At 46.7% G+C, this 23548-nt stretch overlaps 2 protein-coding genes across 5 annotated transcripts in view; one reads left to right on the forward strand and one right to left on the reverse strand.

The window, feature by feature from the left end:
• Positions 1-17892, reverse strand: part of Ars2 (arsenic resistance protein 2) — a 54444-nt gene extending 36552 nt beyond the window's left edge. For 3 of the 4 annotated variants that reach the window (XM_084588179.1, XM_084588162.1, XM_084588170.1), the window contains exons 1-6: positions 17761-17892; positions 17208-17333; positions 16561-16665; positions 15377-15553; positions 9458-9631; positions 3968-4137 (exon numbers count right to left, since the gene is read on the reverse strand). In XM_084588179.1, the coding sequence (XP_084444305.1) occupies positions 3968-4137; positions 9458-9631; positions 15377-15553; positions 16561-16665; positions 17208-17329 (748 nt within the window). In that variant the 5' untranslated portion in view covers positions 17330-17333; positions 17761-17892. The remainder of the gene's footprint in view (positions 1-3967; positions 4138-9457; positions 9632-15376; positions 15554-16560; positions 16666-17207; positions 17334-17760) is intronic. The other variant, XM_084588186.1, reaches the window with a different exon arrangement.
• Positions 17893-19169: 1277 nt separating this feature from the next.
• Positions 19170-23207, forward strand: LOC146207517 (phospholipase A and acyltransferase 3-like). Its single transcript, XM_084588205.1, has 2 exons — positions 19170-19904; positions 20583-23207. The coding sequence occupies exons 1-2, from the start codon at positions 19473-19475 to the stop codon at positions 20757-20759; spliced, it is 609 nt and encodes a 202-aa protein (XP_084444331.1). The 5' UTR covers positions 19170-19472; the 3' UTR covers positions 20760-23207.
• Positions 23208-23548: the final 341 nt, after the last annotated feature.

Below are 23548 nucleotides of genomic sequence, written 5' to 3' on the forward strand. Positions count from 1 at the left end.
CACTTCCACCATGTGGGCTCTGTGATGCACACGAGTCGATACCCCACGAAGAAGCAAGTACTACTGACAATGCTGAAGCTGAAACTCTAGTCAGTCAAGTGCCCTTTGCCTCTTTCTCACAACAGAACTACGATGAAGTGGATGAAAATATGACCTCCTATCCCAAAGGAAACCTCGAAAAGATGGTCGCTGAAGTGCAAGGTGAGGATTAGTCCTCCTCCAGTGATGAGTGCAAGGACCCTTTACCCAGTTCGGTGATGGCAGTGCAGCTAGAGGTGCAGTTGTAGTCCTGCAGCATTACTTTGAGCAGAAAGAGTGTGCACAATTTCTTCTAAGCCTCTCAGACATGCACGCTTACGCTGTGAAAAAAGCAACTCACAAATGTTGCTCAAGAATGTTGAAGAAGGCAGAACAAATGATTGCTTTTTTTCTATGCACCCACATCAGTAAGGGCTGGTGCAATTGAAATAAAAGTTGTGCTTCAAGAAATACCTGTGCTTCGCTTATATGAAGCTCGTGATATATGGAACAATTCCAAAAAGCCCTTCAAGTTCTGTTTAAGAGGAGTCCCCTGTATACTTTCATTCTGTTGTTGGCGCAGATGGTGCCATTTATTGAAGGTTCTTATAACTAGATATCTCTAATTTACTGCGACTTTAGAATGTTAAGGTCAGCAGCTGTCTTATACCTCTGTCACACGAGCAGATTTAATGTCATTCGAATCGAATGTCATTCGATGCATCGAATGTCATTCGGTTTCTTTCGGTGCTACACGGTAAAATATAATGTCATTCGCAAATGTTAGCAATCCGCCTTTTGCGCGAGTTTTCTGCGCATGCGCGAAGCCCCAGCGGCGACTGATGAAAACACACTGAGCGGCATCGACGGCGCTTCTCGTCGCCGCACTCATAGCCAACGCACGGGGGCTGGAGGCGCGGTCACGTTCAGAGCCTGGGTAAAACGATGACAACCACCTGTGCCGCTTATGGCTGCCACTCTCGAGGCGTGCCGGGATGCAAGACGCGTTTTGTTAGGTTTCCTTCGGCGAGCCGCGACCTGCAACGGCGTGAAGCAGGGCAACCAAGCGTCAAGACGTGAATGGGCGACCTTGGCAGCCGACTGCGTGCTCTCGACTGTGCGAAAAACACTTCGTTACAGGTATGTATGCATCTAAAGGAAATGTGCATGATGAAAAGTATCTACCGAAGTTTGCACCAAGCCTGTAACCCACCAGTGATAGCCGCAATGAGCATTTGTTCGGGGCGTCTGATGGCGATGTATTTTGTCGTTTGTTTTATTTATGTGTGAAGGGGCCGGGTAGCGCAGATATCACAGGTGGCTGTGTGCGCTAGACCGTAATATTTAGCATGTTTTATCGCGACTGCCGCCTGACTAAAAAGAAGAAAAAAAAAAGGGTGTTTGTTGTGATGCACCGCCGTTAGCGAGTCGAGTGGTTGAGCTGGTCATGAGGCTCGCGAACGGCAGTGCATTAAAACGCCGTATTTTTTTTTCCTTGTTAGTGAGGTGGCAGTCACGATAAAACATCATAAATATTGCAGCCTAGCGCATACAGCCGCCTGTGATATCTAAGCTACCTAGCCCTTTCGCACATAAGGATAAGAAGGGACAAAATACATCGCCTTCAGGCCCCGGTGCAACTGAAGCAATCACGCACCGAAGAAATCCTCATTGCAGCTATCACTGGTGCGCTACAGCCTGGGTGAAAACTCCAGTAGGTACTTTTCATCATGCCTATTTCGCTTAGATGCATACATACCTGTAGTATCTGTGTTCTTGCCGCTCGGAGCATATGACGCACTTGACACTTGCACGACGCACAGTATTTTTTTTTTAATTAAAGGCTCGCCTTCGTGCACGCCAAAGCATCCGGACTTTGTTCCTTTAATGTACGCAATCAGATGCACTTCGTTAGGGAGCTTGATAATCGTCGTCTTCGTCCAACCGTTTGCAACGGCAAGGAAACCGCCCGGCACAATAAATGAGCCTCTTGGAGGGTTCATGCTCGTTCACTTGCAGAGTGGATCGCTCTGAACGTAGAACAGGGTTGGTTCCTGACCGAGATGCGCATCCGATATGTAGGAGATTCACATGTGTCACCAAGTTGTTGATTCCGCAGAAATCGCGGCGGAGGCAGAAATTAACGTTGGAGATCCTTTCACAACAGAATGACCATTCTCTGCGCACCGAGAACCTTTTCACCACTGCGACAACATCCGTTCTGACTCCTGAGGACAGAAACCGGCTACAGCTCTGAATCATCCATTGCCAAAACATGCAGCGTGTTTCCTGCAGGTGTGCATTCCGGCCGGGACAATGCCCTTTTCACGGGGCGTGTATATGTGACTCTCTGCCGATCTTCGTGGATGAAATCCTATAGCTGCACGGTTGTAGATGACGCGAGGAGGAAGCGACGCCCATTGCACCATGCCGGCGCCCATTGCACCATGCCGGCGCCGCGGTGACCGCATTGTGCTCGGTAACTCAAGACACCCCGTGCATATGCGCCGCTCAAAGTCACAGGAGACGATCCACCTAGCTCTGCAGCATCAACAAACCCCTGGCTGCTTTGCCCTTTGAGATCCCTCTCTCTCTCTCTCTCTCTGCCCCCACGCTCTGCTGTCTGCCGAAAACCTGCACGCTGAGAGCGTCTCATTCTGTCCCGTCGAACACGGCCCGCGCTACACGCTCTTACAATACGAATATAGTATATGCGTACGTGCGTTACGAGTAGATTGTGAAAACGCTCTACCTTCCCCCATACTGCGTGAACATGATATGCTGCAATCACTGTCACTACTTTCCGCTCCGAGGCCAAAAAAGGGGGGAAGATTTCGCTTTCTACCAGCATTGGCGTGGCCATTTCGTATCGTGACACAGTGCGGAGACGCACGGAGACACGTAGAGCATGCAATTGGCGTCCAAACTGTGAGGCGCTCCGTCAAAACTTTAAATAGTTCCGAGATAAACATACGGGGAGATGCGGTTACCAAGGAACACAGAGCCCAAAATGATTGTGAGTCGCTGCCATTACTGGACCACTGCTGTGACCGAGAGTAATGCCGTTCCGCGAGAGTCTGCAGTGCTAATAATTTTACACCTAAATTAACAGGTTTTAAAACAAAACTTTAGAAATATAATTTTTAAATTTCAATGTGCGCAGAATATGTTGTTGCGTTACTTGTTTCTGCTGCGTATCTGGCGTCAAGAGTACACATTCGGTTTGCGATCGAATGCGAATGAGTTCCCCAAACTCATTCGATGAAGAATGTCATTCGAACCTTATTACATTAAATTTTCTCGTGTAGCATGGGAATAATGACATTAGATGCTAATGTCATTCGATACGAATGACATTAAATTTGCTCGTGTGACAGGGGTATTAAGCGAGTGCAAACAACTGCAAGCGGGAACCAGATCCAGCTACGCAGGAAAACAGGTCAGGTTTCAGTTCCATACTTTCCACTTCAATGCCAGCAATGGTTGCCGTGAGGTTTTAACGGTGGTTTAAGCTCAGTAGCATCTCAATATCTCACCTAAAAGGTAGCATACGCGCCCTGCGGGCATCACGAATAATTTGCAGAGTTAAATCGAAGCATTAAATAATTAAAATAAGGAGAAGCTAGTTACAGCAAGTGAATTAATATCTTATACATGCAGAATGAAGAGCTTATCCCATACCGCTTCTCACTTAATGCTCTCGCCACTCTCCCACCTCAGCCATTCATCTTCGGAGTGAATGGCCTGTCTGACACCTGCCTGTGATGACCACGATGACCACATTTGCCCAGGAAAAGAAAAAGTCCTCTTGTCGAACAGCTGGCTAGTTAGTGGACTGAGGCTTCCCTCCAGCCTCTTGTTCAGCTCTATCCAAAAAGCTCACGTCCCTTACCGCTTTTCCAGTGTTAATCAACAAAAAGGAATCGGGTGGTGAAATGAGAGCACTCACCAGCATCAAGAAGCCGAACGATGCGATCAGACTTCTCCACATCAATACTGATGGCATCAACCCAGCCCAAGTCATGAAGCTTGAGGAAGGCATCCAGGCGACGTTGTAGCGAGTTTGTCTGCTCCGTCTTGCGCTTGCCGCACTCTTCTGGATGGTACTTGGACTTGAACCTTATTTTGGAAAATCGGGCAGCAGGAAGGCATGCGCAGGAAGCAAAAAGGGAAGCAGAGAGAACAAGGAGCCCAACAAACAGGACATTGATTAACGAGGCAAGGTGGGAGCCCCTAACTGGCAACTTGCCTAGTTTAATTATCAGAACTAGCCGTGCAGTTTACTTGAGTGTCAGCCAAATTCACAAAGCTGCCTGACAAGGTCAAATACCAAAATCTACAAACTGAGCAGTATATCATAGAATGAGTCATTTATTTCTGTGCCAAGAACCTGTGAACACAATCAGTGGTAGCAAAATTTGGCTGCCCCAATCCTCTACTACACTATGCTGCATGCTTTACGTCATTGCCGAATGACATCAGGACAGTTTCTCGCAGGATATCTGCTAATTGACGTTGTACCTCAAGCGAACCATAGCTATGTGTACCTAGACACAACTTGCACTGATGGCATGCTTCTCATGAAGATCATCAATGTGCCGCCAGAATTAAGTAGAAGGTCAGCACATGAGGTTTTCTTCGTGGTGCAGTTACTGCACTGAGAACTGTTGTTTGGACACCTGCATCACTGTATAGCTGTTTTGTTCTGCTTAAAGATGTTGCATGTCAACTTGAACACCCACAACACTGCCCTTAGGTGATCACCGGCCAATGCGTCCTTTGCGCAAATGCCCAACATGGAGCCGACTCAGTTTTATTTCTTCAGAAAAAAGCAACACATTAGGCTGAAAGTGGATTTTTGAACTGCTCGCACCCACTGGTCAGCTGCTTTAGTGCACGATCATGGGTCACAGCACCAGCGACTGAAGTTTAGTGTCATGCCAGAGGGATTCTCCTCCATTTTCATATCTGGCAGTATGTTGCGCTAAACACATATATTAGACTAAACAGAAACCAAGCCTCCAATCGAGACACCTGGACATCTGCCAACTTCAAGAAACAGATGGCTGAGACCTAGGGTAGGTTCCATATGAAACATCCGACAAAAGTTCAAGTAACGCCTAGCCCCAGCCTGTGACCGTATGCATGAGAGGACAAGCATGTGCACAATACATTGCTTTGAAGCGCAAATATTACGAGTCAAAAGCATGTCTTGATTCGTGCATTTCAGTAACACTTGTAGCCTCTGCAAAGTAAATCGATTAAATTAAAGCATACATCGCCAGCTTCACAACATAAAGATCATTAAATTTTGCGCAAGAGGCACGCTTCTGTGGCCAGGGTAATGAGAGGAAAAGTTATGCTGGTACTCGCATTTTCAAGCTACCGAAGATATGAGAAAGTGGTATCTTCTTTACAATGAAAAAGCAAAATGCTGCCTTATTTCACATTTTGTTAAAGTAAGATTACTAACACAACATCTCTTTTCATTATTGCAGAAACCCCTAGGCATTAACTGCTAGGCAATTGTCAGACAGAAAGGATATAATTTACTGTAGAAGAAATTTAAACTGATCTGCCATATAAACAGCATAATCCCCGCATTATTTTAACAGCCGCACGCGTAACTCTGGAAGGTACAGTAAACTCGCGTTAATTCGGCCTTCAAGGAACCAGAAGAGAATTATCGAAAGACCCTGAAAAAAACTGCCGAAAACGGTTTGCATCACAGTAATTTAATCTAATGGACCCCTCTATGATGGTTGTTCGCATCTAAGATGAAACCGAAGTAAGAACGGAGTTTTTTTCCCGGTTTCACTAAGTGCTCCAAAACCGTAAAAGCCTCTACTACCCGTTCCACAGTGGTGCCTCAGCACAAAACAGCCTTGTTGTGTTGTAAGAATGCTTCACGCCAGTCTACGTGCTGAAGAATCGCGGTGAAACGTGCAATGCAGTGAAACTGCACGTGACTAGCACGCGGTTTCAGCGTGCCGAAAGAAGCCTGTGGATGCTAACCTTTCCGCAGTGCGACGAAGTAGCAGTGGTGCCGCTTCACAAAGCAGCCCAGTTGCGTTTTAAAGGGGTCATGACACGATCATCCAATATATTAGTTTTGTAGTCTGGCAGATAATACTGGACCTTATTCTATTTTCGAAATTTGGCCGCCGTAGACTGATTCTTTATTTCAAATAAATGGCTGAAGTTGACACTGCGAAGCTCCTCCAAACGACAACGGTCACTATGTTGAAACGCTTGGTGACGTCACAGAGAGACGCCGGCCACCGCATCGTCTGCTGCTGTGACGGCGCCGACAAGTTGCCGATACACTGTACTGTAGTCGCGCTTGCTAACATGGCTCCCAATAAGTGTACTCGGTATGTTTCTGAAAACAGCACACAGACTGCAGTGAAGCGCGATTTAGTTCTTGCCCAGGCATCCACCTTCAACGCGACCGCCGCCATCGTACTGCCCCCACCACTGTAAACAACGCCGCGCCAGCCGTACCTTCCGCTTAAGTTGTCCATGCCAGCGATATATAGAGCGGATCCCTTGTGTCAGCATCAGAAAAGGTGTCGCCGAACATAATCTTTTCCTTTACTACGAAACAGGGGGTTGAGAGTAAAAAACAGTTTAATGATCGAGTGGTCCATTTACTAAAACGCCTCGCTGATCTATTACAAAGTGCGGTCCGCCGCGGCTTCACTGTGAATTAATTTAGGCCAAGCGACGATGCTGTAAGCCTCTTGAGCTTATTGTCTACTTTCATATTGCAGCTAGGGCCTAACTTGGGCCCGTTAACAAGTAACGTAAATGATATGCTGCTAAAACTGGATGGCTGGGGTACTGAGTGCCTCGATGTAGTGCACCGCCCAATACGTTATGCTGCTGCGCTGTCGGGCGGTACCCGAAGATTGTAGAAAAGCGCCGTCAGACAGCGCTACATACATTGCAAATTTTATGTGTTGCTTTTCAGACGTGTTACAGTGTAAAATGTATACGCTGTTCGAGCAAGTCGATCAGCTCGTGCGCCTTTTGTACTCGGGCACCGACACGCACCTGAATCCCGCCCACAGATGCCACTATTCCCTAGGTTAAAAACACCAACAGAGATCGATAAAAAGCTCACTTTGCGGTAACCTTGGCAAGTGGCATGACTGCTATTTGGCCGACATTACCGTGGCTTCGCATAACAGCGGTTTCGCTGCTCGTGCACAGAACATGGAGCAGACAACGCGGTGCGGCCTATGTCGTTACTGGCTGCGCCGGTTGCCAGATCAGCAAGCTGCTCACGAAGAAACGAAAAAGCTAGTTTTAAAAATATCTGCAACTCCGATGCAGCTGAAACTTTGAGGTTTAGTTGCTTGGCGCATCAGAAATAAGATGCAATAAACATGCTCCGAAATTTGTGTCATAACCCCTTTAAGGATGTTTCAACAGAAGGCCTATGCACCAAAACATCGCGAAAGTGCACAGTGCAGTGAAACTGCATGTGACTAGCACACGGTTTCAGCGTACCGGAAGCAGCAGCTGTAGATGCATGCAACTATACTTATAGGCTATTCCAAAACAAAGAGCACAATGCAATTCCAAAACAAAAATTTAAGATGTGACGTTCCGAACAGCGTCCGAAACGTTGCAACTGGCCGATGTGAGCGCCTGATCGTAGCTGTGATATGGTGTGCAGTTAAAGAAGGCAAAACCGCTGGCTGCGCAGGTCGTACCACTGTACCATTGAAAATATTTCTTTTCTGTCTTTTTATTGATGTAATAGCCACAATCTCAATTCTGACCCCAAATTTTAGAGAAAAGCCTGCAGCCATTACACGCATACATATGCTACATACAGTTCGCAGCTGTTTGGATGTATTTGACTACGCCATCAGCCACTGTTATAAAGGTTGTACTATTATTCCACTTTCTGCCCACAAATTAACGACACTTCTTCGCAAGCCTAGTGTGCCAGGAACAGCATGAAGGTGACCATTTTCAGCTCAGCTTACCTGGACGATATGGCAGCATACAGCAGTTTGTTATTGCAGAACAGATAAAACACATGAGAAGAGCTGGCTCTTTCAATTCCTCTATCCTTTACTGTCTGCGGGTAGGACACCGTTATTTCTACTTTTATTGCCCACTTTACCGTCAGCCCTTCCCTGCCTCTTTTGTCACCTTTAACGACAGGACTTGGTATTTTTCGGCTAAACTAAGTTGGTCACCCACATGCCAATTTCTGGCGGGACACAGTGTCAAGCATCACGGTAACGTAAGAAATGAAAACCAGACACAAAGACGGCTATGCAAATTTAAACACTGCTGCTGAGGCCCCAGCTGCCCAAAACCGCATGTTCGTGCAATAAGCACAGATGTAAGAAAACAGTAAACAACACAGAGTTGAGAGAGAGAAAAAAGCGACCCCTTCCCCTCTGGCTTGAAAAGCACACCAACAAAAATGGAATCCTCACCTTCTGCAGACTGGGCTTTTTTTCAGCGTCCGGTTGCACACACCGGTTGCGCCATCATTGCCCAAATCGCAGCCACCGATGATGGTGGGTCGCACGCGCGCGTGCCCTGACCGATTCAGAAGCTAATGGAGACCCGAGGCGCGCCTGGCAAGCTAACCTGACACACTGTATTCGCCTAAGAGCACTGCCTTGTGCACAGCGCACCCTCAACCAGCTAAGTGCAATCGGAGCGCAAAGAGCGCAGACGGAAGCATGTGACGCTTCCGTCTTCTGAGCTGAAAGGAAGAGCGCCAGGTGACACAATCAGGTGGGTGGTAATCACATGGGGAAACAAGATTGGACGTTAGGAAGACGCAGGAGCACAAAGAGCAAGAAAAAAAAGGAGAAACAAAACTCCCCAAGTCCCCATGCGACAAATAACACTATGCCAAATCTTAAGCACTACCATTATCCCCAAGTACAGTGAAACCTCTTCACAATGACTGTGCATCCAAGAGAGTGGCTTTCATCTGCACAGGTCGTTGCTTTTCGAGTTGCCGATCATGCACGAGCGGAGCACACTATAGTTGTGGTCGCATTCGTCGAGTGGCTTGTGGAAGTGGTAGAATGTGGAGGTTTCACTGTGTGCCTGACGCACATGCAACGGGGGACATCCTCAATTCAACAAAGTCGCGGCTCTGCTGAGTGGACTTAAAACTTTGAAGTATAATAGAAGCTGCTACTACGGAAAGAAATACTCTAAAGCTGGACCTCATGCACAAACTTGACTAGAATGGTAAGAATGCTGCATAAATGCTTTCCTTTCCCTGTCACTTCTGTGAGGCCAACAAATAAAAGCTTCCGGTAAAACTTTGCAGGAGCAGACGACAAAATAGCGGCAACATGAACTGATCAATTTCCTACAAGGACCAATGACAGCAGAGCGAAGTCGAATGCAGGCCTCCACTCACGCTGACAGCTGATAAGGACATGCCTACCATTCTTCTTCCTTATGGTTGACGAAGAACTCATTCAGCTGCTGGCGCCTGAAGTCCATCTTGTACTCGTTGTATTTGCGAACGGCTTCCTGGTCGTCAATGAGGTCATCCTGTGAGCTGAGGAACTGCTTGAAAGTCATCATGGGCGGTTGTGTAAGGCCTGCTTCAGGCTCCCTGCATCGGCACACAACAAACAAGGCACATGCACCCAAACTGCACAAATCGCTGGGCTGGGTTAACGCCCACTACGATTCTCAGCGAGAAATAATGTGTACGATTATCGCATCTTGTATGTCTACAGAGGATACTGCATTAGAACAAAAATCAGCGCAGCTATCTTGGAGGAAAATTCTACAAATCCCAAGGCTACGTCTACAGCTTCCCGATAGCTGACCTGCAGGCTGAACGGTTATCAAGTTCCTATTTGTATTAATAGACACAGTCCATTCTTGGCCTCCCCGCAGGTTCACTCATGTATTTTACATTTTGCTTTAATGTGAAAATAAAGTAAACCCACAGACAGGATAATTAACGCTCTTAATGCAAAGAAAAAGAGAAATGATCCAAGTAAAGGTAGGTTGGCAATGATTGTTTTTTTTTTCAACCACTGTGCAGCTGCTGCTTATATAAATCAAAATGCTTGTCATGAACACATCAAAAAACGTTTCATTTTCTATTTTTGTGTGTGAAAGGGTCACATAAAAGGAACAAAAAAATCTCTGATAAAATAATTTAGAAAGAAACAGCCCAAATACCCAGTAATGCATTTCTACAGTGCACCTGCTGAGAGGAAAGTCCTATGACTGAATGAAAAAGGTATGCTGTTATTGACATTTTTCGAGCTGTTTGGATAGCAAAACTGAGTGCAAAGTGAACTGAATACTAAAAAACAGGTGCGAATGGGACCAAAAATTTTTCGAATCCAGCCAAGTCAAATTACAGGTGGAATGTCTGAAAACCATGGCTAGAAAGGGAAATTTATTTGAAATGAGCAAATAATAAATTTTTCGGTCCAAAATGGATACTAAGAATTATGAAAATTGGTCACAAAGAGAATATTTTTGAATTATTTTGCAAATTAGCACATACAGTAGAAAAATATAATGTTTTGTTTTCATCGATCAGCAGCATAACATGTGAAACATACCAGGCATTAAAATCAAAGAGAAGGAATCATGGAGTAATTCCTTGTTTACAATTATTTGATAATGATTGCTATCGGTGAAAAAGTCTGACATCACAGTCTGAATTACTAAATGCTGCAATGAAGCATTGTAAGCTGGATACCTCCTTACTGGAGGAGTGATGTTGGCGGTCGATTAACAGCGAGGCACGGCAATGCAAAAATGCACCATGATGGCTTGCAAAAAGCACGAAACAGCAGTAACCTGACCAGTACTCCCTCGCAGCATCTAAAGACAAAGTGTCGGTTGTGGAATGCCACCCAAAATGCAGCGCTCACAGCAATACATAGCCCAACTAGCCCTCTCATATCATTTCACCGGACTGTAAGCCCGTGATGGGCTTGAAACTTCAAAAACAAAACCATGACGTCAGGCACTCCAGTGCCCGTGCTTCAAGTACACATAGCAGACATGCAAGCTGGCTATGAGCCCCACACTTCTGTTGTGAGTTTTTCCTTCACCGCTCTGGTCTAAGATGCGCATTTCTTTCGTTCCAATGAAAATCAAACTGGTCGCCGTGGAACCGCAGCAACACACACAGCTATCCTCCCCTTTTGCTGTCCTCGACAAGCCACGTCGCTTTCGTGCACATGCATATGGCGATATAAAACAAGATCACCAGTACCAATCAGACCCACAAAGCCCAGTAAACGAAATTTGGTTAAAAGACAATTATGGACAAACGAAATTAAGTAGAGTTATTTGGTTGGTTTCTTATGTATGCATTAGTATGATTCTTCGTTTACATGAAGCATTGCTTAGGTGCTAACCTTGGTTAAACCGCACAAAAGGTAAACATTTGGAATTCACCGGGGTGTATTTATGGTCTACATGCCAATGCTAGTCTCATTACCATGGATGAATTATTTGTAGCAAACACTATGGTCTGGAAAAAAAATTCCAGTAGTCATCCACGTCTGGGAACAAGTGCAAGCAATAGCTGCGAAGCGGTGCCTTCACCATTCAAAGAACAGGAACCAATACCCATGAAAAGGCAAGTACTACCATCGACGATACTGAGGTTGGCACCGCATTCAGTCAAGTAGCTCCCTCTGCCTCTTCGTCGCGACAGGAATGCGAGGTAGTGGATGCAAATATGACCTGTCACGAGAAGCCCTTGATGAGATGGTCGCTTAAGTGCAAGCTGAGGATCAATTCTCCTCCAGTGATAAGTGCGAGGACACTGTGCCCATTGCAGTGCAGCTAGAGGTATAGTTGTACTTCTGCAGCACTACTTTGAGCACAAAGGATGTGCAGAATTTTTTTTTTAAGCCTCTAAAACATGCACACTTACTTTGTAAAAAGTGTGATAGTAAAATCTGAGAACTGCCCCCCCCCCCCCCCCCCCCAAAAAAAAAAGAACTGTATAAGGAAACAATAAGAAAAGGATTTAAGCTATTTCTGAGTATTTCTTTAATAAACCAATAAGACATTTTAATAAGCGGCCATTTAATTACCGGATGGCATCTTCAGCACCATGTCAGCTATAGTAAGGACCATGATGTAGTAAAGGTTTTTGCTGGTCCAAGGGAATACTGTAGAAAGGTTCAATATAATTGCCCTGTGAATTCTTGTAAGCGGAGGCGTAATGAAAGCTCACTATCATAATCATGTTTCCGTAAAGGGCCTATCACTCTAGCACGACACGATGCCTATTCGGTAAACCAACACTGTGTCTTTGTAATGTCTGCAACCTGCAACTATGTCACACCGCGCCAACAGAAACAGTTGGCCAACAGTCGGTATCTGCGCCACGTCGCTCCCAAGACGGCTGCCGTTGACATTCCACATGTATTCAACAGCCCCACGTATTTTGGCAGCTCGCGCTCACATGCAAGTCAGGGATTATGCATCAACTACACTTTTTTTTATATAGACAGTAAACTCTCGTTACTACGAACGTCACATTAACGATTTTTTCAAATTTAAGAAAATTTCAAAAATTCCCGCCAAAACACCTGCATTTCCTATGTAAATATATTTCACTACTACGAATTTCAGTATTCCGAATATTTCAAAATTACGTACATAATTTATTTGCTCTCTCGTAGAAACGCACCTAGTTATTACGAACTTTCTCAAAAACTTTCTTCGGGACTGCAAACGAGACTTCGGCCATTTTGTGCTTTGTTGTGTTTGAGTGGTGACGCGGACGAAGCCTCGCCAGCTGCCACGTTTTTGTCCGAGCTTCTCGAAGACGCGGAGTTACTTTTACGTGGTGTTAAGTCAAAGTGCTTGACTATGAGTTCTGCTGGCGCCGGCGTTAAAAACAAGCGATGACAGTTTTCGTTAAAGGAAAAGGTCGAAATTCTTCACGAACTGGATGCCGGCAAAAAGCAGGTCAACGTATGCAAGGAGCGCGGCATTGCGCCGTCAACCGTTGCGACCATTTTGAAGGATCGGGAGAAGATCACCAAGCTTCATCGTCAGTCCCATCTTGATCCCGCAAGGAACATTTGCGACTGGGGAATTATGAAAAAGTGGACGAAGCTGTCCTCGCTTGGTTCAAGGAGGCTAGGCTTCAGAACATTCCGGTGACTGGCCCGATGCTTCAGGAAAAAGCTCGTTCATTTGCCTTTGCCTTCGAAATCACCGGATTTGAAGCGAGTTCCGGCTGGCTGTTTCGTTTTCGCCAACGATCTGGAATTACATGGCAAGTGATTTCCGGCGAGGAAGCAGCTGCAGACAAAGACTGCGCAATCTCCTGGCGCGACGACCGCTTTTAGGAGATCGCGGAGTCTTACTCCGAGGAGGACATTTTTAACGCCGACGAAACGGCCTGTTTCTACCAGCTTCTGCCCGATAAAACAATGAACTTCAAAGGCGAAAAGTGCAGGGGCGGGAAGAAATCCCGTGTCCGGGTGTCCGTCCTGTTTTGCTGCAACGCACTGGGCACAAAAAAACTGAAGCCCCTTGTCATAGGGAAGCACGCCAGTCCTCGCTGCCTGAAGAATGTCACATCCTTACCATGTGAGTACAGGGCGAATAAGCGAGCTTGGATGACGCGAGAGTTGTTTTCGGATTGGCTTATCAAACTGGACGACCAGATGAGGAGGGATGGCAAGAAAATACTTTTGATCGTGGACAATTGTTCCGCACACATCGTCAACGTGCGCCTGACAAATGTGCGCTTGGAGTTCTTGCCCCCCAACAACACTGCATTGCTCCAACCCTTAGACCAAGGGATTATTAAAAGTGTGAAGGGAGAATTTCGCAAGCGCTTGGTGCAGCGGCTGCTTATTAATATCCGGCTCGGGCTCCCGACTACAGTTAGCGTTCGCCAAGCCGCAGAAATGCTCACTGGAGCGTGGTGGAATCCTAAGGCGTCCACTATTCAAAACTGCTGGCGGAAAGTAGGGCTAGTCAAATCGTCACGCGCAGAAGACTGCGAAGAAAGTGATGACCTGCTAGACGATAGCAGTGCCTTGTGGAACGAGGTCACCGAGAAGCTGTCCGTCGACCGATCGGTAACGTTCGAAGACTACGTGGAGTGTGACAGCGAAGCTTTGACGTCAGCCAAGCTCACCGTAGACGACATCATCACCAGCGTGCGCGAAAATGATGAAGAAGACCTGGACGACGACGACACAGAATCGTCGCGTACGGACGATGCGGACGAACCTGTATCCACTTCAGATGTATTGGCCTCAATCGGCAAGCTTCGCGCTTTCATCGCACGCTGCAACGAAGTGCCCGAAGCTGTCCACAAGAAAGTCGACGACGTCGAAGCGTTTGTCCTGGGAAGCATGTGCCACAGTCGCCAGAAGAAGATTACATATTTCTTCAAATAAACAAGCAAGAAAACTGCTCATTGTGTTACTGTATGATGATTGCCTGGGCCGTCACGCGAGAACCCTTTTTAAAGGTATGAAAGTTTTCTGTGGCACATTTAATACCTTTGATTTCCGATTATTTCGTTATTAAGATATTTCAATATAACGATCTATTTTTGGGGGTCCCACGAAGTTCGTTGTATCGAGATTTCACTGTATTAGTGCTGAAAAGAATATGCTGTTGACATGGTGCAGAGTTGGCTTCGTGCTCAGAGAATGCTTTTGCTTAGTGGCCGATCTTACAAAGACTTGGCTCGGCCACCGATAGTCAGCAAATTGATTTTGTCGGCATCCCTGACCTCCAAACTTGTCACAATGGGAAGACATCTGGTTTTCGGTCATGTTGGTGTCATCGGCCTAGTGTGACAGCCTGGTCTGCCGCAGATAAGGTTACCAACAATTTGGCCGAACGTCGGTGTGTGTCGTGCTAGTGTGACAGGCCCTTAAATTGCTGCTAATAAATCCTACACAATCGCCCAAGAGAACTTTAGAGCATTTGGTAGGGTGTTATGGTTGTGTGCTCCACCCGACAACAAGAAATATTGCTTAATGCAAGAAGCACGGCCTGCATACACAGGATGGTGACCCGATTGCACCGAAAGCCATGCGAGGTGCCATTACCATGAAATGGACAGCACGAGGCATGTGCAGGGGGGATGGGAAAAGAGGGAAGGGGGGGGGGGGGGGGGGCACATGATTGGTTACCTAATCCTACTCATACACATAAACAAGTTGCACTGTGACAATGACCAAAGATATGTTTGCTGCTTCCATGCAATTAAAGTTTAAATAGCATCTTCTTATTAAAAAGCAAAATGCAACTGAGGCAGTATATGTCAGGACCAGCTCTGAGCTCATCTCGCAAGAAAGATTTTTCTGGTAGAACCAAGCCACTTGATTACCTCTGTGGTCCCCCTCCTTGGCCCATGCCGTGTCCGTAGCCGCCGTGCTGCCCACCCATGTGCACCATGCCACCCATGTCCTGCGGTGGGCCACCCCAGGGGCCGCCTCCACCAGGGTGGTGGCCGCCCACCGGAAAGCCGCCACCTTCAAAGCCACCGTAACCACCTCGGTCCTCCCTACAAGGGCAGGCCGAGAGGAAGCAGAGCAGCGGGTCGCGTGACATGATAGCGAGATAAAAGCACCTCAGGCATGCACACCTGTGCACAGCTAAGGCCAAGATATCGCAGAAACGAGACTAGAAAGTTTGAAATTAGAGAAGATGATGCAAGACATGCATGCGCATGAGCAAGAAGGCAAGCCTGCTTATGTGTATCTTTATAGTAACAAGGAGCTTGCTGAATCACTAGTTCCTGCCATGCAGTATCTAACAAAAAGTGGGAGGCTTCACAGATTTATGCATGACCATATCCGCTTATATGCAGAAAAAGAAGAAATAAGCTTACCTGGAAAGACTTGATTTACAAGCCTTCTTACAAATTGATTTAACCTCATGACACAAAGGCTGGCACCGTTTTGAAGTTGGTTTAGCGTCCCAAAGTGACTCAGGCTATGAAAGACGCCGTAGTGGAGGGCTCTGGAAATTTTGACCACCTCGGGTTCTTTAACATACACTAACGTCCCACGGCACACGGGCGTCTTGCTTTTCGCTTCCATAAAAAAAGTGGCCGCCACGGTCGGGATTTGATCCCTCATCTTTGGGCACAGTAGTTGGACGCCCGAACCACTGCACCTCCATGGCGCCAATGCACAACTAACTGTTGGCAGCTACACCTATATTTACTTTTCTGCTCTTTCCTAGCTTATAAAAGCTCTGGTTACTGGGAGAGTGGCCTTAGTGATTAGAATGCAGTGCCTATCAGTACAGGCCAACTTCTATTTGTCCTCAGCACCCCTTTTACGCCACAGCAATGAGAGTGCCTTTCTCGTGTCTTTGTTTTCTTCTTGCTCACCACGAAAATCCTACAGCACAGAGTGTAATGCAAGAAATAAGCACCACAAATGCAGCTGTCAGTCAAGGTCAGTAAGAGAAAGAAAACAGCCTTCAAAAGTGCAAATGCAGACCATCAGTTATTAAAAATGTGCCAGAAAGCAACTGAAAAGAGTGGTTAAAGTGAACTCTTACCAGTCTCGCCGTATCCGCTTCACAGGGGGGCTCATGTCATGTCTTGCCGGACTGTAACGGTCACTCCGGCTCCTCCTGACATCATAGTCTCGATAATCACGGCGGCTACATAACGTTGGAATGAATGTTAGTGATATTTGATAAGTACAGATATTTGATACTAAACCAATCCCCAAGAGTTAGTTAAGCATCCAGGCCATTTTATCGGAACTGCAACAAAGTCTTGAACCCTTCAGCTCAACTGCTCTCTTGACTGCTGTTCGTTTTTGGTACTTTAGTTTTAAGCGGCATAGGTGATCCGAGCAGTTTTCAACGCCTTGTTACTATTCCTGGATTCGCAAAATAGTATCAGAATTTTCAAACGCTTTTATTATATCGCCCTATCAGCACAGGCAGCTGAGAACTATCAGCTTCTTTTTTTATTTTTTTTTTTATTTATTTATTTTTTTTTTTTCATCCGGGTAAAATGCAGACATTAAGACGACTGGCGAGCATTTCGGCCCCTATCGAGTGGCCTCGACTCCAACCCACGGTTGGGCAGGAAGCGCTAAGGCAGCGTTTACACCAACCTGCCCGATGATTCGGTCCAAAATCGTGTTTCTATTTAGCAAAAGGCTGAAGACGGATATGGCGACACCTTTGCTTACCGTTCAGGCCAGTCGTCCCTTCCGCGACTGCGGTCATCACGGCGTTCTTGGTAGTCGCTGCGTTCTCTTCGAAATTTATCCCTCCCACGCCGCCTGTCGTACTCGTCGTCGCTGTCCCCCATGGCACTGGAACAAGACTCAGGTAACTATGATACCTCACGTCTGACTGAGACGAGGACAGCCACGCGTTCAGGCCTGCTATAAAGATGCACCGGTGCTCACGCTTCTGGACCTCCGAGAACGAAAATAACTAAATTTTTCCACGTAAAAGATGCAATACCGACACAATACATTAACATATACGAAAGTATACAATCCTTCAAACCGGGAAATAACAGCTTTTAGTCATTTCTGCCAGTCTTCACAAGAGCAACCGGAGCCATTTTTTTCCCTCTCATTCGGTCAGGGACACAATGAGCCGTACAAGCACAATTAACAGGCTCTCTAGAGAGTCTATTCAAGCAAACTGGATGCATTCCACTGTTTCTTCGGCACTACAACCAAGCACAGGTAATTTTCCTGACATCCACAACACGCAACACTAGGCACAAACCTTTAAAAGCAAAAATACCGGTTATCAGGAACGCAACTACCAGCACCCCCACCTTTGGCTATTGAATGACTGAATCAGCCACCGACCAAGCACCGACTTCGAAAGCAGCCTCAAATCAAAACTTCAGCGTTTCGGCGTTTTATTTATTAAATAATATTAATGTAGCTTTTATGTAAAATTTAGAGTTATTACAGCTTAAATCTTAGCAGCTTACTATTATGAAGTTATGAACAGGTTTTTTCGAAGCCAGCGCAATCGCAATTGTCAGCGTGAAGAATCACGGGAAAGCTTTTTTCTACTTTTCAACGTTTTGATCGCTGTCACTGTGCAAACAGTGTAAATATCAATTGTTCCACTAATATATTTATGCTGCAACGTCGCTTATTGTGCTGCATGGAGGAAGAAAAAAAAAGAAAAAAGTTTTTTTCTTCCTCCATGTTGTGCTGCGTCTTCGCAAGACAAACACGACGCCGGCTTTGCTTTGCTGCTTTGCTCCGTGGCATGAATTGACCTTGGCATTACTTCATACCAAACGCCCCCCCCCCCCCCCCCCAAAAGAAAAAAAATAAATAAATAAATAAAAATAGTATTCGGCTTTCCATCAACGTTGCTTTCCATGAGCATGATATGCGATTCGTTGAGACGCGCGTGTGAACCGTTTGCTAGCTGATTGACAGCCTTTCAAGTTTTTAGGCAAATACACGCACCTATCTTTTGATCAACTGTGCAGGTTCTAGCACATTGCAGGATGACAAAATACACAACTGATGCGCTAGACCATTTGTTAAACTAACTGAAGCGCGCATGGACCCGACTACAGCATACATGTGATTACCTCTTGGGGTTGTCAATAGGATGTTTTACCAGAGCATATTTTTTGCAGTCTGGGCATATTTGCCATTAGCATGTTAATACCTTACAGCGGTGCTCAAACTTACTATTTTTGCGCTCATGTGACACACGCACTAATCTTACGATAATGCTTCGTAATGACAGATATCACAGCACAAATAAATTACTGAAAAAATGATGCCAGTGACATAAGTATTCACAGCGACAGGTGGGAGAAAATTGGAACCGAAAGTAGCTAGCAGACTATTTTCCCGTGAGCCTTTACATCAATCTGCGATGTTAGCGATACCTTGTGACACCTTTGAACACTGATACAGGTACATGACCTCAGAGATTTGTAACCTGTATCTCCCTCTCACACTTCGCTGACGTAAGCACTGTTTTAGAAGTACATTGCACTGTCGCGACGCGGCGCTACGGCGCCCGCTCCGACTCGGGAGGCGTGGCGTTAGCGCCAGGGGAGAAACAAAATATCAGCAGCCTACCAACAACACAAAACAGGCGTAGCTCTCCTCCCGCCTTTGCGCATGCAGCTTAGCGCGAGTGGTCCCTCCCGCTATCTTCCCTTCGTCGCTGCACCTCTCTCCCCACACCTCGATAAAGAGTTGCGCTCTTGCCCGGCGCGCGGCAGCTGCGAGTGAATCGCGACACGATCAGCATCGAGAGCGTGCGTCTTACTTTAGCAAGGCATTCCCCGTACCTCAGTGCAGACGCTAACGCCCGAGCGCAGCCCCAGTAGGCATCTCCAATCAGCTGTGTTTTCATAACAAAGCAAAGGACGCGATCGCTCCGAGGCGCGCCTCCCAAAAAGTGCACTGGATACCAGCGATCGCACGACACCGCTGACACGCCGAGTCGCCATGCCCCAGCAACAGCAACACAGCCCGGAGGTGGTGGTGCGCTACGGACTGGGCTCGTTCGTGCCCGCTAACGACCTGCGGCCCGAGCCTGGAGATCTCATCGAGATCGACCGCACACTGTACGCTCACTGGGCGCTCTACGTGGGAAACGGCGACGTGGTGCATGTGGTGGGTCGCAACGAGGAGGACATTCCCACGGACTTTGCCTACGTGCACCTGAGCAAGCTGACCGATGTTGCCGGCTACAGTGGGGTGCGCGTCAACAACAAGGAAGTGCGTGCCAAGGAGCGCGGCCTGGTGCCTTCATCGGCGGCCGAGTCGCTGGAGCGGGCCTACACCATGCTCGACCGGAAAGTAGAGTTCAACTTCCTCACCCGGAACGGGGAGTACTACGCGACGCAATGGAAGTTCGGCATCGGATGGAGCGACCAGGTGAGGCCCCTCCGCTTTTTGCTGTGGCATCGTCGTCGTCGTCTGGGCTGACCGCGTTTTCGCCCTCCGCCGTCCCGCTTCCTGGCGCGTCCCCGCTCGGTCACCGGGCTAAACTCGTTTTGCTTCTCCGCAATAGCTCGACCGCTGCGGCAAAGCTCCGATTTCAACATCGAGGCCGCATGCAAAAGAAGCGCACGGACGGCTAGTAGCTTAAAGTGAGCGTAGTGCAACCGTTCGTTCTGCAGAGCCGTCTTTTAGCTTTAGCAGGTGGATCTGTGCGAATTAGAAGTTAACCACGATGGTTATTTTCCAAGCAGTCTGACCGTGCACTGTTTTATTGCAACTCCTGTAAAGCTGGCTTTTGGTCAGAACCAGTGCATCGGTCCTTGGTTCTAACCATCTACTTGTGCCTGAGTGCGAAGTAAAACGGGGCTGAAATATTGAAGCTTGCGGCCGTACGCAATAGGCCGGTTTAAAGGCACTGACTTCCTAAAGCTGTTTCTATGCGCTGAGTTGATTTGGGTCAGCAAGGTTGGAGCCATTGTATCTTTATTTACTTTCTGTGTCCGGGCCCTCATCTTTGAGCTCTTTTCTTTCCGTGGGTGGAGGGTTCCGCATGGGTCGAGAGACCGTTCGCTAACCTCCGTCCCCTCTCTTTTTCTTTTCCCTCATGCGCAGGCCACCGTGACGCTGAGCGTGATGAAGCCGTTGGCGAAGAACCTCCAAGTGGGGCACACGACCTTCCTGGCGGGACTGCAGGCCGTCTTCGGCACGCCGACCACGGCGGCCATTGCCAGGATAGCGCCAAGCTCGCCGAGGACACCCCAGAAGAACGCGCCGACGAGCGTCGCCTAAGCTGGCTGTGACGTACCCCTTGCGTGCACGGGGACTGAACTACTAAAGCGTGCCGTGTAGACGGACGTTTCGCCCGCGTGGCACCATGCATCGCTCACCGAAGAGAACGCTTTTTGCTGAGCATGGCCGCGCGGGTGTGTGTACATACCCGAGTCAAGAACGGGGCCGCTACCTCGAAGAACTGTTTGTTGAATGGAACTGCCGCCGAGAGAGGTGCCGTGCGTGGCGATCTCAGCGGAGAGGTAGGACGAAGAACGTTGTAAATGATTATGACCACCGTCCCCACCCCCTTCTTTTTGTCGTTCTGTTGGCGAGAGTTGTTGGCAGTCAGGTATGTGATGCAGGGTATGCGACGTTGAACGAACAAGTGTGACATTATGTTTGTACAGGCTTCCCTTTTTTACAATATTTTTCTACCGTGATTTTTTTTTTTTTAACGAAAACTTTTGTAATGTTCTTTTCTAGGTCACGCCCCGGCGTATATTTGCGCTGGTGTCTATTGGTGTAGTCCGGACCTTCACACTTTGCACAAGGTTATGTATAGGCTTTAAAAAGTTTCGGCAGCTGTTTCATTCTGCTTGTAAGTTATTGCGCCTGACACTGCCAGAGGCAGAAACTACATACGTGAGGTTATGACGAGACCAAGAAAGACATGGAGAGAGTTTTTGTCTTCCTAGTCATTATTTGCTTTGTGCAAAGCATGAAGTTTCCAGGTTCTCGTGGCAGCCGCGATCCATGCTTAACATATTTTGTTTTACAAAACAAGTTTTGTTGCCCCGGAAAGCTTTTGTTTCCGTTATACAAATGTTCGTCTCGGCGCGAGTGAGACATCGACAGAAAAAATCCGCAAAAAAAACAAACAAAAAGACTGTAAATAGTCTTGCTCAAGGAAGAAAGTGCACTGTTGCCAACTGCCTCGATTTAGTTTCTGCCGTAGGCATTGACACTTTTCATCCTCATGCGTATCGTTCAGTGCCTTGCGAGGCATTTGCGATGCATTTCCATCATTGTATAATAGTTTCATGTCTTGTTCGTTAATGTAAATAGTCTCATAAGTCTGTAGTCTTCTCGAATTTTGAAAATAGCTCGTGCAGGTGGCCTTGTCACAATAGCTTAGACAGCTATACTGTATAGTAAGTTAAAAGTTTGGAAAAAAAAAAAAAAACTCGTATAGTTTCTGGAATTGCTGACTGCGTGTGTTTCTAATTATAGAGGGTCAATTGCAATTTTAGGTTGTTCGAAGGTGCGCATGCCAAATAGGCTTAGCTAACAAATTTAATGCGCACATTTCACAGACGAACTCGCGGTGATGCCTGACATCCACTGCCAATGTCGGCTTTTTCTTTTCTTTCTTTTTTTAAGTATCTTAATAAGAGGTTCTTGAAACAGCGGACTCGGAAGAAATAAACGCCCCAATCAAACTTGCACATCAGTATCAGCATTTATAGAGGTGCATATTCCATGCCGGCATCTGTATTTTACGCTGCCAGAGGCTCCCATATTTTTGTGCCAATGGGGCCACACGATCTCTGAAGTGAAGCGGTGCTAGAGTTCAAAGTGAAAGTGCGCGTAGCAAAAGGAGAGCAATATTTTTAGAGATCTTCGACTGCTGTGGACCATACCACTTGTCGGGGTTTTTTTTTTTTCTTTCTTATTTCTTGAAAGATTGTCTTAGTTTATCAAGATCTTCCACCTAAGACATATTAGGCTTACATATGATGTTGATCCGAGGTATTGAAATTGTTACCTTAGCTGTATCGGACAAGTCCGGCGCCTATGGAGTGAAGACGATGCCCAATATAAATGCTTTCTTTTTAAAAAGCCGGGCGATGTTATAATATAGAGAGAAAGTCTGGGTGGCGTAGCACCGTTGTTATGATTCCCGACTTCGTGTTGAGGAAAAGACAGTGAGAGAAGCTGGTTACAAATTTGACATATTTTTGAAGGTGTTGCGCTTATCCTGATCAACATATAGTACTTTTGGATACAGTGGTGAAGAAGGAACACAACGGGGTCTGTTCTTTTCTTTTTTGTTAACTTTCCGTGTGTGTGTTCCACGCGTTCGAACGCCTTTTGTGATGCTCTTTCTGAGGACCACGTTCTTTTTTAATTTATTCCTGCCAATGCCAGCTGCTTGTCGCAGCGTTAAAAAAAAAAAAATCAAAATGAGCCGAAGTTTTGCCATTTCGATGTACGAGTTCGAACTTGTTATTTTGTTTGTTTCTATGCTGCGAGAAGTAGCTTGCTTTTTTTTTATTCTCATTGTCGTGCTTTTCGGTTGTACATACTGTACCTTCACGGCGGAGTTTCGCTGTAATCATCATCATCATACTGTCACACACCGCTTCATCCCTGTGTTTTGTACATAGAGTGTGCGAGTTTGGAGTTACTATTGTTTCGCGAGAAAAGAGCGAATGAAAGAAACAATAAAGGAGCGTTACCTGAAAATACTGGTCGTCGTTTTCATGTAAGAGCGGCAGCATATTTTGCGTCTCTCTGAGAGGCACCTGCCATATACGCGGCCTCCCCGTTTTCCTTTTCGGGCCTCTTAATATTCACATAATTCCCCTCGCGTCGTTGCCTTCTTTAATATTTTTCTCTTTGTCTCTTGCAAACGAGGTGATAGGCGCTCTACCATTTCAAAGAATGGATAAACTCCGCATTTTTCGCTTTGTTTTTCCATCGGGGTTTAAGAGATGAAGCATATGATTCATTCGACCTTTGTTCCGCGGCATTCGCACGGGCGTTTTATAGTTCTGCGCGATGCTGCGAGCGGAACGAGTGTCGAG

Source organism: Amblyomma maculatum, chromosome 1, assembly GCF_055883805.1.
Source record: "Amblyomma maculatum isolate TAMU_Amacu chromosome 1, ASM5588380v1, whole genome shotgun sequence".
Taxonomy (NCBI): domain Eukaryota; kingdom Metazoa; phylum Arthropoda; class Arachnida; order Ixodida; family Ixodidae; genus Amblyomma; species Amblyomma maculatum.